At 40.1% G+C, this 16,445-nt stretch overlaps 1 protein-coding gene across 12 annotated transcripts in view; it reads right to left on the minus strand.

Annotated features, from left to right (window-relative positions):
• Window positions 1-16,445, minus strand: part of LOC140739720 (transcription factor 12-like) — a 175,233-nt gene that overhangs the window by 8,356 nt on the left and 150,432 nt on the right. For 7 of the 12 annotated variants that reach the window (XM_073068171.1, XM_073068175.1, XM_073068169.1 and 4 more), the window contains 2 exons: window positions 15,134-15,366; window positions 2,871-3,016 (listed from right to left, as the gene is read on the minus strand). In XM_073068171.1, the coding sequence (XP_072924272.1) occupies window positions 2,874-3,016; window positions 15,134-15,366 (376 nt within the window). In that variant the 3' untranslated portion in view covers window positions 2,871-2,873. Of the gene's footprint in view, window positions 1-2,870; window positions 3,017-10,157; window positions 10,382-15,133; window positions 15,367-16,445 lie in introns of all 12 variants that reach the window. The other 5 variants (XM_073068173.1, XM_073068166.1, XM_073068167.1 and 2 more) reach the window with 2 other exon arrangements.

The following is a 16,445-nucleotide window of genomic DNA, read 5'->3' on the forward strand; positions in this document are numbered from 1 at the left end:
AATCTTGGGGTGTACACCATCTGGTCCAGGTGACTTATCTACCTTCATACCTTTCAGTTTCCCAAGGTTCTTCTCTCTAGTTATGGTAACTTCACACACTTCATGACACCTGGAACTTCCACCGTACTGCTAGTGTCTTCCACAGTGAAGACAGAATCAAAATTCTTACTCAGTTCGTCCACCATTTCATTGCCCCCCCATTACTACCTTTCCAGCATTGTTTTCCAGTGGTCTGCTATCCACTTTTGCCTCTCTTTTACACTTTATGTATCTAATGAAAGTTTTGGTATATTTTTTAATGTTATTGGCTAGCTGATTTTCGTATTCCATCTGTTGGTTTTTAATAGCTTCCTAGTCCTCTAACTTCCCACTCATTTTTGCTTTGTAATATGCCCCCTCTTTGGCTTTTATGTTGGCTTACAGACTTCTCATTAGTTAGTCACTGTTGTGTCATCTTTCCTTTAGAATACTTCTTCTTTGGGATGTATGTATCCTGTGCTTTCTAAATTGCTTTCAGGCCCAACTAAATGGTGACAATTTCTATTTAAATGTAGCAGTGACTATCAAACTACAAAAAGAATAATTGTAATCAAAAACTTGGTCAAAATTAGGAAAATAAGTTTTTGAGAATTTCAGAACTGTGGAACTAAAGATGTGTAGACAGATATAGTGGAATTACTTATGTACACATTAAAAGTCGGTCAGCAAGCCCAGGAGAAACGATGTGTAGCGACACTTGCAGTCTGTCCCCAGCACATCATTAGGTTGTGCTGGTTGTTAACGTAAATGATACATTCATTGTACATGTGATAAATAAATTTGAAAAGGATTAGTCTGGATTATTTAGAGTGTAGATAACAAAATTTTCAACATTTAAAATTAAAATGATCAATGTGGTTTAATATTCAAACACTATGGTGAAAGGTGGTACATTAACTAACTTGATGAAATTGTGGAATGATTCACTGGGAAAAGAGAAACAGATTCACAATAACTGGACAGGGAGAGGAAGATACAGACTATCTGAGTCGGTGCTGCCCCCTAGTGTTGGCTTGGCAGAAGATAAGACATATTGTGTTCAACTGCAGATTTCTTCAATACGTACTGTATTCATGGACTCAAGGTCCTGAATTATATTTTTTTGACTGACTGCTTTTTACTGCTTTCTTATATATGTGCTATGTGTGACTGCTGGTACTATGTTTTGCACCTTGGCCCCAGAGTAATGCTGTACTGTTTGGCTGTATTCATGAATGGTTGAATGACAATTATACTTGAACTTCATCACTGGAGGTTGATAGACTTTTGATAAGTCAGGGTGTCAAAGATTACAGGGAGAAGACAGAAGAATGAGTTTGAGATGGTTAATAAATTAACCATGATGGAATGGTTTGAGCAGACTCGATGGGCCAAATGGCCTAATTCTTCCTATGTCTTATAGTCTTTCCTTCCTTCCTCCCACACACTCATACATGGACATTCCTCCAATGCTGAACAGGTCTTCAGTCTGCATCTTCCAATCTTCAGGCTCCTGCCATTGGGCTCAGACATTCAAGCTTCCGATTGACCTTTGGGCTTGGATTTTCTGTATTAACTCGTGGACTAGCCGCTGATGGGACCTCAGACTCCCAGCTCTTGGTTCATCCTTTTTGCACAGAAATCTGTCCCAGAACCCACCAAACTGGGACAGTGAGACATCCATGGATGTCTTTTGTCACTTGCCCACATCACTGGCCTTCAAGCACAGAAAGGAAGCCTAGACTCTGGCCTTTGACCCCTAACTCTACTCTGTCCCTAAAATCATCCCTATGAACTTCTAAAACAAAAGCAATCAAGTCTATGCCAGTAAACTAAGCTATATTCTTTGTTGTTCAGTCTTTTTTTCCTGAAAATTATGAGTGTGTGGTACTCAAAATGTCATCACAAATTAATGTTTCTGTTTATCAGTTACTCAAATCATGCTGTCTTTTCCACACTGGTGATATGTGTTACTGATTCAGCTCTTCAAAACTTTAGTGTTTATGTCATCTCAAGTAGATAAAATGAACATGTTTTGGCACCATATTTGTATTCAATATGGTTGCCTCATTATACGGAAGATGTGGAAGCTTTAGAGAGAGAGTGTAGAGATTAAAGATTCAAGATTTGGTAGGTTTCAATGAAGTCCCTCCATTCATTCTTCTACAAGGATGTTGTCAAGACCAGAAGACCTGAGTTATAAGGAAAGATGGAATAAGTTAAGGCTTTATTCCTTAGAATGTAGAAGATTGAGGGGAGATTTGATAGAGGTATACAAAATTTTGAGGGATATAGACACGGTAAATGCAAGAGGGCTTTTTCCACTGGGTTTGGGTGGGTTTGGGTGGAGATCATGAGTTAAAGGTGGAAGGTGAATAGTTTAAGGGGAACATGAGTGGAAACTCTCAGTGTATGGAGCGAGTTGGCAGCATAAGTGGCACATGCAAGCTCAATTTCAACATTTAAGAGAAGTATGGACAAATATATGCATAGTAAAGATATGGAGGGCTATGGTCCTGGTGCAGGTTGATGGGAGTAGGCAGATCAAATGGTTTGGTGCTGAAGGGCCTAATTCTGTGCTGTTCTATGACTCTAAACTCCAGCGAGTCATCAAACACTCTTCCTATGTTAACTCCCTGGTCCTAGACTCCCCCACTATAGGAAACATCCTCTCAATATCCACATCATCCCCCTCATTCTTCTAAACTCCAGTGAGTGGAGGCCCAGAGCCATCAAAGGATCATCACATGTTAACCCTTTTATTCCCGGGATATTCTCATGAACCTCCTCTGGACCTTCTCCAGTGCCAGCACATCTTTTCTTCAATATGAGGCCCAGAACTTCTGACTTACCTTCTACATGTGGCTCACTGCATTGTGATTATCTCCCAGACCAGGATGTGTAGCTGAAAGAGGCAGTGGCTGCTCCCCTACCACTGCCGATACCTTCTCCTCCTCCCTTCGCTTAAGGCAGGCAGCTTTAGGATTCAAATTGCGCTCTACAGACAAAGTAATACAGAAAAATACTCAAATACAAACCATTTAAAAATGATAGAAATATCTAGACAGAATCCATCCTTTAACACAATCCATTAACTTTTAAAAAATTATAGATGAAATATTTGAATAAAACACATTTGGAATTGTATAGAATTTCTTCAGATAAAAAAGATTACAGATTTGCTTCAAATAATAATTATAGGAAACACGTGGAAGCTTTAGAGAGGGTGCAGAGGAGATTTACCAGTTGATGCCTTGATTAGAAAGCACATCTTATGAAGAAAGGTTGAGTGAGCTAGGGCTTTTCTTCTTGGAGATAGAGGTGTACAAGGTGATAAGCGACATAAATACAGCAGACAACTAGAAACTTTGACCTTTTTTCCCCCAAGAGTGGAAATAGCTAATATGAGGGGGCATAATTTTGAAGTGATTGGAGGAAAAGTATAGGGGGTATGTCAGAGGTAATTTTGTTTTCCACAGAATGGTGAGAGTGTGCAGGGGATTTTTAAAAATGCTCTAATTGTGTTCATTGTAAAATTGTGCATGGTTTATGTTTTTGTATGATGTCACTGCAAGCAAGATTTTCCATTGTATCTGTACATACATGTACTTGAATGTATGACAATAACGTCAGCTTTCACTTTGAGACCGATTGGCTCTTGAACCTTTGAACCGTAAGTAATGCCATACCTTCCTTAATCTTGTTTTAAAAAACTCAAACTTGCCATACTTTAATTGCCATATCTTGAAATTTTATTAACTTTATTTTAAACTAGGGGTTCCCAACTTTCTTTATGCCATGGACCCCTACCATAAAGCAAGGGGTCTGTAAATGCCAGGTTGGGAACCCATGGTTTAAATAAAGAGGGATTTTTATACCTTCTTTGTTCAAATTATAAGGTAAATTTGTTGCAGGAAAAATAATATACTTCAAAGAGTTTTAGCAACACCTAGAAGTCATGGAACCAGCCTTCCCTCCATAAAACACAACAGACTCTGCAGATGCTGGAAATTCAGAGTAACAAACACACAAAATACTGGAGGAACTCAGTAGGTCAATCAGCAGCTATGGAGTCGACATTTCGGGTCGAGATCCTTCATCAGGACAATAGGTTATAACCATTAATGCTACCTACACTTCTTGCTGCCTTGGGAAGGCATCCGACATAACCAAAGACTCCACCCATGCTGGACAGTCTCTTTTCCCTCCTTCCATCAGAAAGAAGATACAAGAGTCTGAAAGAACACATCAGGCATAAGGCAACTTCTATCCTGCTGTTACAAGACTATTGAACAGGTATAGGTAGCCTCTAACCTGATGGCATAAACATCGATTTCTTTAACTTCTGGCAGAATTTCCCCCCTCCCCCGTCTTCTGTTCCCCACTCTGGCCTCTTCTCTTTTCTCCTCACCTGCCTATCACCTCCCTTTCTTTCTCTCATGGTCCACTCTCCTCTCCTATCAGATTTGTTCTTCTTTATTAAAGCAAGATTAAAAAAAACTGATAAAAGGGTCACAGCCCAAAACATCAAGCTGAACCGCTCCTGTATAGAATTAGTATGGACTCCTCATCAAGCTAAGTGGTTTTCTCTATGGAGAAGGAGTAACAGCTGACATTTCAGGCAGAGACTCTTTGCCAGGACTACAATCCCAATGAAGAGTCTCAGCCTGGAGCATTGACTATTTATTTCTTTCCATAGATGCAGCCTTACCTGCGAATTTCCTCCAGCATTTTATGGTGATTCTCTGGATTTCCCGTATCTGCAGTATCTCTTGTGTATATACTATTGAACAGAACTCTTGTACATTAAAGATGGACTCCTCATTTTTCCAATTTACCTCATCATGATGGTCCTTGTAAATTGCTTGTCTACCTGCATTTTCCCTGTCAGTGTAAAATATATTCTGCATTCTGTTATTGTGTTTCCCTTTGTACTACCTCAATATACTTATGGCTGGAATGATCTACCTGGAAGCATGAAGAAAAAGTTCTGCATTGTATCATGGAAAAAAAAGATACCATCTGGCAGGAGGTGCCATAGCATGAGGACTAGGACTGTTGAGATGGGAAACAGCTTCTTCCCCCAGCCTGTGAGACTACTGAACTCCCTGCCACTACTCAGGCCACATCATGTTTGAAGCACCAGTAGTGTTATACTGTTTACATTTCAACTTGTGTCGTAAATGCTCCTCATGCTAAACGCCAATCTTCTGGAATATATTTTATTATTTGTTAATTTATGGAAATATTACTTTATGAGTTATATGTACTGTGCATCTTGGTCTGGAGGAACACTTTCGTTTGGTGCTTTACATGTATTCTGGGCAGATGGGGCTTGTCAGCCGTGTTTGGCAGCTCAGCTAGAAGGAAAGTTTTGATCTCAAACCACCGCTGCCTTGCATCTATACCCACTCGTGGGGAAAGCTTTGGGAGTAAACCCAAAGAGAAAATCTGGAGCTGGAGTCCCTAAGTCAGAACTATGTAGAGTTCAACACTGACTGGCAATTCTTTCAATACCACTGGTGCCAAACTGTATCAGTCTTTGGAATCATCAGCTGTGTGGATGGGGGGAACCCTGCTGCATGGGCAGCAGTTTGCTCTCCATATCATATGGCCCTGGCTAGCATATTACATAGACAGCTAGGATGCACATGGCTGAATGACAATAAAATTGAAATTGGTATGAGTGACAACAATAAACCAACTAGCAAGGGGCTGGATTTTCTAGCCAGCAGTTGACATTTGTCTTGGCCTTCAAGGAGAAGTGCTTAAAGATTATCAGCAAGTTGTACACACCAATTTCTCCTATTCTGATTGAAGTTACTGCCTCAGACCTGTTGTGTCTTTGTGGTACCAAGCATCAGTAACATCACTAATCAACACTGTAGTGTAGCGATTAGCATAACACTGTTACAGCGCCAGTGATCACCAATCGGGTTCAATTCCTGCTACTGTCTGTAAGGAGCTTCTACGTTTTTCCCAGGAACGTAGAATAATTAATCCAGGGGGATTAGATTCCACACACTCATAATTTTCAGGAAAAAAAGACTGAACAACAAAGAATATAGCTTAGTTTACTGGCATAGACTTGATTGCTTTTGTTTTAGAAGTTCATAGGGATGATTTTAGGGACAGAGTAGAGTTAGGGGTCAAAGGCCAGAGTCTAGGCTTCCTTTCTGTGCTTGAAGGCCAGTGATGTGGGCAAGTGACAAAAGACATCCATGGATGTCTCACTGTCCCAGTTTGGTGGGTTCTGGGACAGATTTCTGTGCAAAAAGGATGAACCAAGAGCTGGGAGTCTGAGGTCCCATCAGCGGCTAGTCCACGAGTTAATACAGAAAATCCAAGCCCAAAGGTCAATCGGAAGCTTGAATGTCTGAGCCCAATGGCAGGAGCCTGAAGATTGGAAGATGCAGACTGAAGACCTGTTCAGCATTGGAGGAATGTCCATGTATGAGTGTGTGGGAGGAAGGAAGGAAAGACTATAAGACATAGGAAGAATTAGGCCATTTGGCCCATCGAGTCTGCTCTGCCATTCCATCACGGCTGATTTATTATCCCTCTCAACCCCATTCTCCTGTCTTCTCTCTGGAACCTTTGACACCCTGATTAATCAAGAACCCATCAACCTCCACCTTAAATGCAACCAATGTCCTAGCCTCCACAGCAGTATGTGGCAATGAATTTCACAGATTCACCACCCTCTGGCTAAAGATATCTTTCCTTATCTCTACTATAAATGGACACCTCTCAATTCTGAGGCTGTGACCTCTGGTCCTAGACTCCCCTATACAGAAAACGTCCACTCTATCCAGAGTTTTCAATATTTAACGAGATCCTCCCTCATTCTTCTAAACCCCAGTGAATACAGACCCAGAGCTAACGTATGTTCATTTGTTAACTCTTTCATTCCCAGGACCATTCTCGTGACCCTCTTCTGAACCCTCTCCAATGTCAGCACATACTTTTTTAAAATAAGGTAACCAAACCTGCTCACAATATTCCAAGTGCAGTCTGACCAAAGCCTTATAAAGCTTCAGCATTACATCCTTGTTTTAGTATTTTAGTCCTCTCAAAATGAATGCTAACATTGCATAAACCTTCCATACTGCTGACTCAACCTGCAAGTTAACCTTTAGGGAATCCTGCACAAGGACTCCCAAATCCCTGTGCACGTCTGATTTTTGAATTTTCTTCTCATTTACAAAACAGTCCATGCCTATATTCCTTAACCATGCACTTCACTACATTATATTCTACCAGCCCATTCTTCTTTGTCCATTTCCTTAATGAGTCCCTCTGCAAGCACCCTGCTTCTTTATCAGTACCTGTCCCTCCCCTTACCTCTGTATTGTCCACAACTTGCTCATCAATTTCTTATCCATATCATTGATATATCCTGTGCAAAGAAGCGGTCCCAACAGCAACCCCTGCAGAACGCCACTAGTCATCGGTAGCCAATCAGAAAAGGTCTTCTTTAATGCCACTTTGCCTCCTGCCAGTCAGCCATTCTATCCATATTAATACCTTTCCTGCAATACCATGGGCTCTTACTTTGTTAAGAAGCCTCATGTGTGGCACATTGCCTTCTGAAAATCCAAGTAAACACATCCACTGACTCTCCTTTGTCTATCCTGCCTGCTATTTCTTCAAAGAATTCCAAAAGATTTATCAGGCAAGATTTCCCCTTTCGAAAACCATGCTGAATTTGGCCTACTTTATCATGTGCCTCGTGCCTCAAAGTATCTCGAAACCTCATCCTTAATAATAGGCTGCAACATCTTTCCAATCACTGAAGTTAGGCTAACTGAAATAGGCCTATAATTTCCTTTCTTCGACCTCACTCCCTTCTTAAAAATTGGATGACATTTCCAATTTTCCAGTCCTCCAGAACCTTTCCAGAATCTAGTTATTTTAGAAAGATCATTACTAATGCTTCCACCACCCCTTCAGAATCCTGGTTTGCAGTCCACCTGGTCCAGGTGACTTATCTACCATCAGATTTTTCAGCTTCCTAAGTATCTTCTACTTAGTAATAGTGACACCACTCACTTCTGCCCTCTGACATTCTCGTATTTCTGGTCTTTAGCTAGTTTCTTCCGGAGTGAAGACTGATGCAAAATATTTATTCAGTTTGTCCTCCATTTCTTTGTCCCCATTACTACTGCTCCAGCATAACTTCCCAGCAGTCTGATAACCACTCTCATCTCACTTTTACTCTATATATTCAAAAAAAACTTTTTGTATCTTCTTTTATATTAGTGGCTAGCTTCCCTTCATATTTCATCCTTTCCCTGGCCAAGAAATACCTCCAACTGTGCCCAACTCCTTCAGTGTCATGAAGTTGTTATTTTGTTTGTTGTGCTCTGTGTTGTTCTGTTAAGCATACGTATGTTCTGTTCTGTTAAGCAGGGTATGCCGGTGCTGGAATGTGTGGTGACACTTACAGGCTGGCCCGAGCACATTGTTAGTTGTAACTTAAACAATGTAATTTTACTATATATGTTTTGATGTACATGTGATAAACTAATCTGATCAACTAAAATTCATAATCTATGTGGTATAAACACAGAAAATGCTGGAAATACTTAGGTCAGGTTGCAACTTTGAACTGTACATTAGTAGTTCCCCCCTCCCCTCCAATAGATGTGGCTTGACCTTATTTCAGATTTTCAGCACCTGCAGTGTTATTTTTTAAACCCTAAAATATTTTCAATAACTCTGTCATGGACAGTCCCAAGCTCAACTAAGAAAGGAAGGCAGTTGGGTATTGGGCTATCAACCCCATCCCATAAAAACCTAGAGCTACAGAAACACCAACAGATGCTCCAAAGACGTCACCTTGGGAGAGGAAGGATCTACACCTGTAAGTGAAAGATTTCCACAGATTTACCACCTTCTGGTTAAGGAAATTTTATTTATTTATTGAGATGCAATGTGGAATAGCCCTTCCAGCTCTCCAAGCCACGCCGCCGAACAACCCCCGACTTCACTCGAGCCTAATCACAGGACAATTTACAACAACCAATTAACCTACCAACCGGTACGTCTTTGGACTGGGGGAGGAAACTGGAGCACCAACCACATGGTCATGGGGAGAACGTACCAACTCCTTATCTCTGTTCTAAATTGACTGAAATGTGCCCTTTGGCCCTAAACTCCCCCACTATAGGAAACACACTCTCCATACCCATTCTATCTGGGCCTTTCAATATATGATAGGTTTTAATGAGAACCCCCTCATGCTTCTAAACTTTAGTGAGTACGGGCCTAGAGCCATCAACGTTCCTCATCTGTTAACCCTTTAATTCCCAGAATCATTCTTGTGAGCCTCCTTTGGACCCTCTGCAATGCTAGCACACCTTTTTTTTTAAGATAAAAGGTGCAAAACTGCTCACAATACTCCAAGTGCAGTCTGACCAGTGCCTTAAAAAATCTCAGTAATGTACCATGCAAATGCACTTCCACAAATTTCTTCATATCCCAACTTACCAGCATTGATGAAATTAAAAATAAACCCGTAATTTTCTTAATAAACTCCGAACAAAGCTTAAATTCTCAAATCCAAACCGAGAGGATCACCAGGATCTCGCTCACCCCTATTTGTGATATTTACTTGGAGTGTTGTAGGCGAGGGACCTGAAGCATTGTTAAGGATCCCTATCACTCATCCCACAATCTCTTTGACCCACTACTATCAGGAAGGAGGTACAGGAACCTTATGACTAAGGACTGCCAGATTGGGTAACAGCTTCTTCCCTCAGACTGTGAGACTAATGAATACCCTGCCACCACTGAGGTCTTGTTAATAGGACAGTGAGCTGTTTACTGTACGGTTTACAACATGTATTTTGAATTATATTTTATTAACCTATTTATGGTAACATTTTGCTTTATGTGCTGTGTGTAATCTATGTTTTGTGGGTTCACCGTGCTCCAGAGGAACATTGCTTTGTTTGGTTGTATACATGTACAGTCAGATGATAAACATGAATTTGAAATCTGTTAAATCACCAATTTACTGTCAAATTTTAGGCTGCCTGGTTTCCTTGTTCCAAATTTGGAAATCAGAAAAGTAGTTTAACCCGGCAGGAGCAGGCAGTGTTGCCCTCGGTACAATGTTAGTTACTGTACACTACCTCGTACTTGTTGTTCAAGGCTGAGAATAACTTGGACGGCCTGCTGCAGGATGATGAGTTTGGTTTGAGCTTTATCAGTTTTTAAATGCATCTGACACATGCGGCCCAACTCTTTGAAAGCCTCATTAAGGTTTCTGATGCGAATTCGCTCCCTGACATTATTTGCCATCCGCCTTTCCCGGTCCTTCAGCTCTTTTTCTTCGCCTGTAAAGCCTTCGTCAGTACTGCAGGGTTCACAGTGCCAATAGGTGTTAGTTAGAGGTGGCAACTTAAAAAAAAAAGCCATTTTCCTTTGGCAGTGCATAAAGATTCTATCAAAACTAAATATATAGTGTACCTTCACAAAGCTAAAAAATTAAAATATCAGGCACAAAATTTGCTTTAAGAAATCAGTTTGCATTTTCAAATTTGTTAACCGGTTGAGTGAGCTAGACTACCACAAACATGTGATAGATAAATAAAACAAAGAAAGCCACACAAAAAAAAAGACGTACTGGCTTGTAAAAGCTTCACATCCAGAGCAAACTGCTAAAAGAGACAGGCACAGGAGATTACATTGCCCTGATAAAGGAGTTGGCATTATGTACTCAGGTTGCACACATGTAATCGTGTGGCATTATCAATTGTAAAAAGCTGTATAGGATAAATTTTAAAATAGTTTCAGGGATATTTCTGCCTTATCACAAGTCAATCCTGAATGCAAAATTTGTAAATCAAGACTTCTTTTAAACAAAATGCTACACATGTATTAATTTTAAATTTTCTTTAAAACAACTGTTCCCAACCTGGGGTCCATGGGCACCTCAATTAATGGTAAGGCTCCATGGCATAAAAAAAGGTTGGGAACCCCTGATTTAAAGGAAAAATACCCTGACATTACTCTAATCTATTCATAATTTATCTAACCCTAAAATGTGAATTATGTTTGACTTAAATTCTTGGCGAGAGAAAAAAATAATTTTCATTAGTGCAATATTATGTCATAGGAAATGTAATTTTAATATTTCACCAGGCTAAATTGGATTCAAACAAAATGTCCAGTATGGCATGGTTTGACATTTCTACATGTGATGGTTGTAGGCTATGCAGTCAAAGCTCGGGCTATTTTCCTTCATCTTTCTTGGCTGTTCATGTCAAAGTTATGGGTCAAATACACGATTTAGTTTATTTTATATTTTTATTTAGATACAGCACAGAGCAGGCCCTTCTGGTCCAATAAGCTGTGCCACCCAGCAACTCACCTATTTAACCCTCGCCTAATCACAGGACAATTTAAAATGACCAATTAACTTACTTACCGGTATGTCTTTGGACTGTGGGTGGAAACCAGACCACCTAAGGAAACCCAAGCGCTCACGGGGAGAATGCACAAACTCCTTAGAGATGGCACCAGAAATGAAGTCTGAATTCTGATGCCCTGAGCTGTATTAGCATTGTGCTACCATGGAGCCACTAACAACACAGATATGTTTGAGTACTCAATTATTGGCAAATCTTTATGTGCCCAACATTCAGATTTGGATTTTTTTTTGGTTGTCATCAAGGACCCCCACCATCCAAGCCATGCTTTTTTATTCCACTGCTGCCATCAGGAAGGAGGTACAGGAGCCTCAGGGCCCACAGCACCATGTTCAGGAAGTTATTACTCTTCACTATCAAGCTCTTGAACCAGAGGGGATAAGTTCACTCATCTCATTTCTGAATGGTTTGAGCAACTTATAGATTCACTTTCAAGGTCTCTCCATTTCATGTTCTCAATATTTATTGCTTACTTATTATTATTTCATCCTTCTCGTATTTGCACAGCTTGTTGTCTTTTATACATTGGTTGTTTGTCTAGAGTGCAGTTTTTCATTGATTCTACTGTGTTTCTTTGTATTTACTGTGAATGCCTGAAAGAAAATGAATCTCAGGTCTGTACACTGTGACATATATGTATTTAGAGAATAGATTTACTTTGAACTAATGGCTTTTCCAAATGGGTTTTTAGTTGTTAAAAAACAGCCCAAAGGAACCTAGTATGTCTCAAAGCCTCAAAATCTTAGAATACTATAACCTAAATTTATAAAGTGAACAAGAATTTTCCTTAAAGTCTGTATCAGCATTTATAGGGGAAAGGTAGTCCATCAAGTTTATTTGTGTTTTAACACTTAGTTGTTTCTGAAGCTTCACTACTTCTCAGTTTGTCTCTGCTCACATTTTCTTTTTCACTTTAGCCTCATTGGTTACCTGTAATTGCCCTGCTGATACACAGAAGTAATTTTTGTTTTTGTGTGGGCTTGCCATGATGCGCAAAGTGAGGCCAACTAGGAATTCTCTCTCACCTTTAATGTTCAGGGTAGCTTGAAATTTATTTTTTGTAGGTTTACACAGGGTCTGTTGAAGCCAAAGCTCCATTTTATTTGTCAGCTGTTGGAATCGATATTTCGGAGAGCCAAGTAAATCAGAACTTGGAACAATAATATTAAAGAGTTGCCAGACTCGTCAGATTGAATTATTCAATAGTTTCGTATCAATTTCCAGCCTTGAACACTGCCAAGCACCAAGTACGAGGTCAGAATACAGCCAGTGTATAACCATGGAACAGAAGAGTGGCAAATCTTAAACACAAGAGATTCTGCAGATGCTGGAAGTCCAGAGAAACACACACACAAAATGCTGGAGAACTCTGCAGGTCAGGCAGCATCTATGGTCTATGCATCTATCTGCCTGACCTGCAGAGTTCCTCCAGCATTTTGTGTGAATTAATAGGAGAGAGGAACACATTTGTTATGGAGATTATGACCGAGAGCACAAGCTGGCCGGATGTGAATCGTCCCAAATACAATGAATCGCAAAGGAACTGTTAAAACTGCGTGAGGCATGCCAAGATTTCCATGCACAGAGGAGGGACAAGCAAGATGGATGTATGAGAGAAAAACCCAGGACACATCTAAAGAAGCATGACAGAAACACACAATAATGAAGCAAAGATGTTGAGGAGGACCAAGGACACCAGGCTAACCTATGGGGAACCTTTAAAGAGTGAAGCAGAATGCAACCCAGAAAAATGAATGAATTGGCGATCAGTCATTTCTTTCCTTGTATTACTCGACAGTTAAAGGGATTTTGAAAGATGGAACATGTTTAGCACTGGGAGTAACCAACATTTTCATCTCCTTAAAACTAGTTTGTGATAATCGGACTGCTGTGGAGTTACTCTTGCCAACAACATCCCATTACCATCCATCTACAGGACATTACATTCCAGAAACTTGAAGTATATAATTATTTTTTGTGTTACTGTATGTTTACTGCTATCTTACGATATACTGTGCGAGCCTTAGGTACATATATATAGCTAGGGTGCCTAAGACTTTTGCACATAGGTATATTGGTTAAAATAGGAAGGTGGTTGGGAAACAGAAGTAAGAGTACTTAGTTTTGTTACTTAGTAATTGGAAAGACATAATATTCAGTACCGTGTAAAAGTCTTAGACACTGTAGCTATATATATGTGCCTAAGACTTTTGCACAGCACTGTATATGTGCTATAGGTGCCTGTGCCGTGTGTGACTGCTGGTACAGTGTTTTGCACTTTGCTGTTTTATTTGGCTGTATTCATATATGGTTGAATAATGTTTAAACTTGAAGCATAAATGTATGAGTTTAGAAGGTAAATGCAGTCGCATTTTGAAAAGAGACGGATTTGTGGGAAAACTGGAATACTGTTTGTTCACAAGTTATAATCTTCTGACAAATGTTAACAATGAACAGCCCACACCTGGGCTTGAATTTAGGCAGTGTGAGAGGAGACAATGATGTCCTTGTTGCCCAATGCTGTTTCCTTCATCTACACCTGCCTGTCCCTTCTTGGAGCAGAATACACCTTTTGGGACTAATGTTCTACTGCAGACACATTCAATTCATAACATTGGGGCCTGTGGAACAGGACAACGGTTTAAAATTTCACCTTTACTTTCCAAGGACGTGGGGGCCAAATGGAGTGATTTTACTGCTGGCCTGGCTGAGTGATTTTACTGCTGGCCTGGCTGAGTTAATCTCCAAATGCATAACCTTTACACCTAAATTGTTCAATATGCCTGACCTGCATATAAACAAGTAACTTAGTCATCCAATTTCACATCCCCACCTGTAAATAAGTATGCCAAAAGTATATTTCTCTCTGCTTCCCCTTCTTCCCTTTCACTGATGGTCCAACTCTTCTTTCCTTAAGATTCCTTCTTCTTCAGCCCTTTACCTTTTCCACCTATCACTTCATCTTCTCTCCCCTATCAACCCACCTTCCTGCTCACCAAGGTTTCACCTTTCACCTGCCAGCACCCCACCTTCTTATTCTGCCTTCCTTCCATCCAGTCCCGATGAAGGGTGTCAGTCTGAAACGCTGACTATTTATCACCCTCCACAGATGCTACCTGACCTGCTGAGTTCCTCCAACATTTCACGTGTGTTACTGAAGAAAGTATGCTCAGTGATATTTTTGGACCAGATATACCTGTGTGTATCGCTTCACTAACTATACACAAAAAATGAAATCCAAGTTATTACCACCATGAAAGTGATCAAGAAAAGCACAACAGGAAACAGAACATTTTGTATTTAAGTTTCTGCAAACGTTCCATCCCCTTCACCATCTGATTTCTGAATGGGCCTACATACACAACTTCACTATTTTTTTATATATATACAGTACACACATACCCACCCCTATCTATACCTATCCATCTTTATCTCTACCTATATATTTTTAAATTTTAATTTATAGTTTTCTTCATTACATATTGCAATGTACTGCTGCCACAAAACAAAAAAATTCACAATATATGCCAGGATTTAACCCTGATTCTGAAGTGCAAGTTTTGAGAAACAGGGCGTGACGTTTTAATGGTGCATAGGGAGGACAAGCCTTTAGGCATGCTGTATTTCGACAGTACAGAAAGCCCCCATGCCAGTTGTTATCACTATGGCTAACTGACCTCTGACTTGTTGCTCCAAGTTGAGAATGACTGACACAGCCTGGTGGAGAATAAGTAGTTTTGTCTGTGGCTTGTCATTGTTAAGGTGGAGTTGACACATGCGTCCAAGTTCCTTGAAGGCCTCATTGATGTCACGCACACGCAGGCGCTCACGGGCATTATTAGCTACTCTCCTCTCCCGCTCTCTTTCTGCTTTTTGCTCTGGGAGAAGTTGCTCGTCATCATCTTGACTACTGACCAAAATATAATAAAGACATCCCTCAAGTACAAAATAAAAAGCGAAGATCATTGAGGCAACTACATGCTTTTCAAATATATGAAACAAACAATAAATCAGCTAACAATTTAGTAATATTACGAAGATTTAATGTTCACACTTACATTCAGTGGCCACATTATTAGGTACACCTGTATACCTGCTTGTTAATGCAGACAGTTGTTGTTCAGACGAAGATCAGAATGGGGAAGAAACGTGATCTAAGTGACTTTGATCATGGATTGATTATTGCTGTCAGATGGGATGGTTTGAGTATCCCAGAATTGCAGATCCCCTGGTATTTTCATGCACAACAGTCTCTAGAGTTTACAGATGATGGTGTGATAAACAAAAAAAAACATCCAGTGAGCGGCTGTTCTGTGGGCAAAACTGTCATGCTAATGAGAGGGGTCAGAGGAGAATGGCTAGACTGGTTCAAGCTAACAGGAAGGCAACAGTAACCCATGCATTACAACAGTGGTGCGCAGAAGGCGACACCAGGTTCCACTCCTGTGTCTAATAAAGTGGCCACTGAATGTTGTTTCTGAAGGCTGCAGTTTGATAAAAGCACTTAAAAAAACTTAGTAAATAAAACATTTGAAACAATGTAAAATTGCCACTTACTTACTTGCACATCTTTAGCAAACAAAAATCAGTTTCACACATCATGAATCATATTATTAAAACTTCACTGCCCTCTTGATTAACATGTTAAGTCTGCACTTGACCTGTCTGCAAGCTCAGATACATTTTCAATTTGTGAACAGTTTGGGTGTATCTGCAAGACATTTTGTCACATTTATTATGTAATCATGAAAATAATTTCCACTTAGAAACATTAATGATTTCACCTGTGTGCAGCATATTTGGTATGAATAAAAATAAAACAAACATTCAATGAGACTGTCAGACGCTGCTTCTTCTATCATCCCATGACAATAACATAAAGCGCTAGTGGGCACGGCCACACTTAGCCTGTCAAAAATGCTATTATACACAAGGCACTGACAGGATTTACACAGAACACAATCACAAGAAAGCAACATCCATCATTAA

The sequence above is a fragment of the Hemitrygon akajei genome, chromosome 16 (assembly GCF_048418815.1).
Source record: "Hemitrygon akajei chromosome 16, sHemAka1.3, whole genome shotgun sequence".
Lineage (NCBI taxonomy): Eukaryota > Metazoa > Chordata > Chondrichthyes > Myliobatiformes > Dasyatidae > Hemitrygon > Hemitrygon akajei.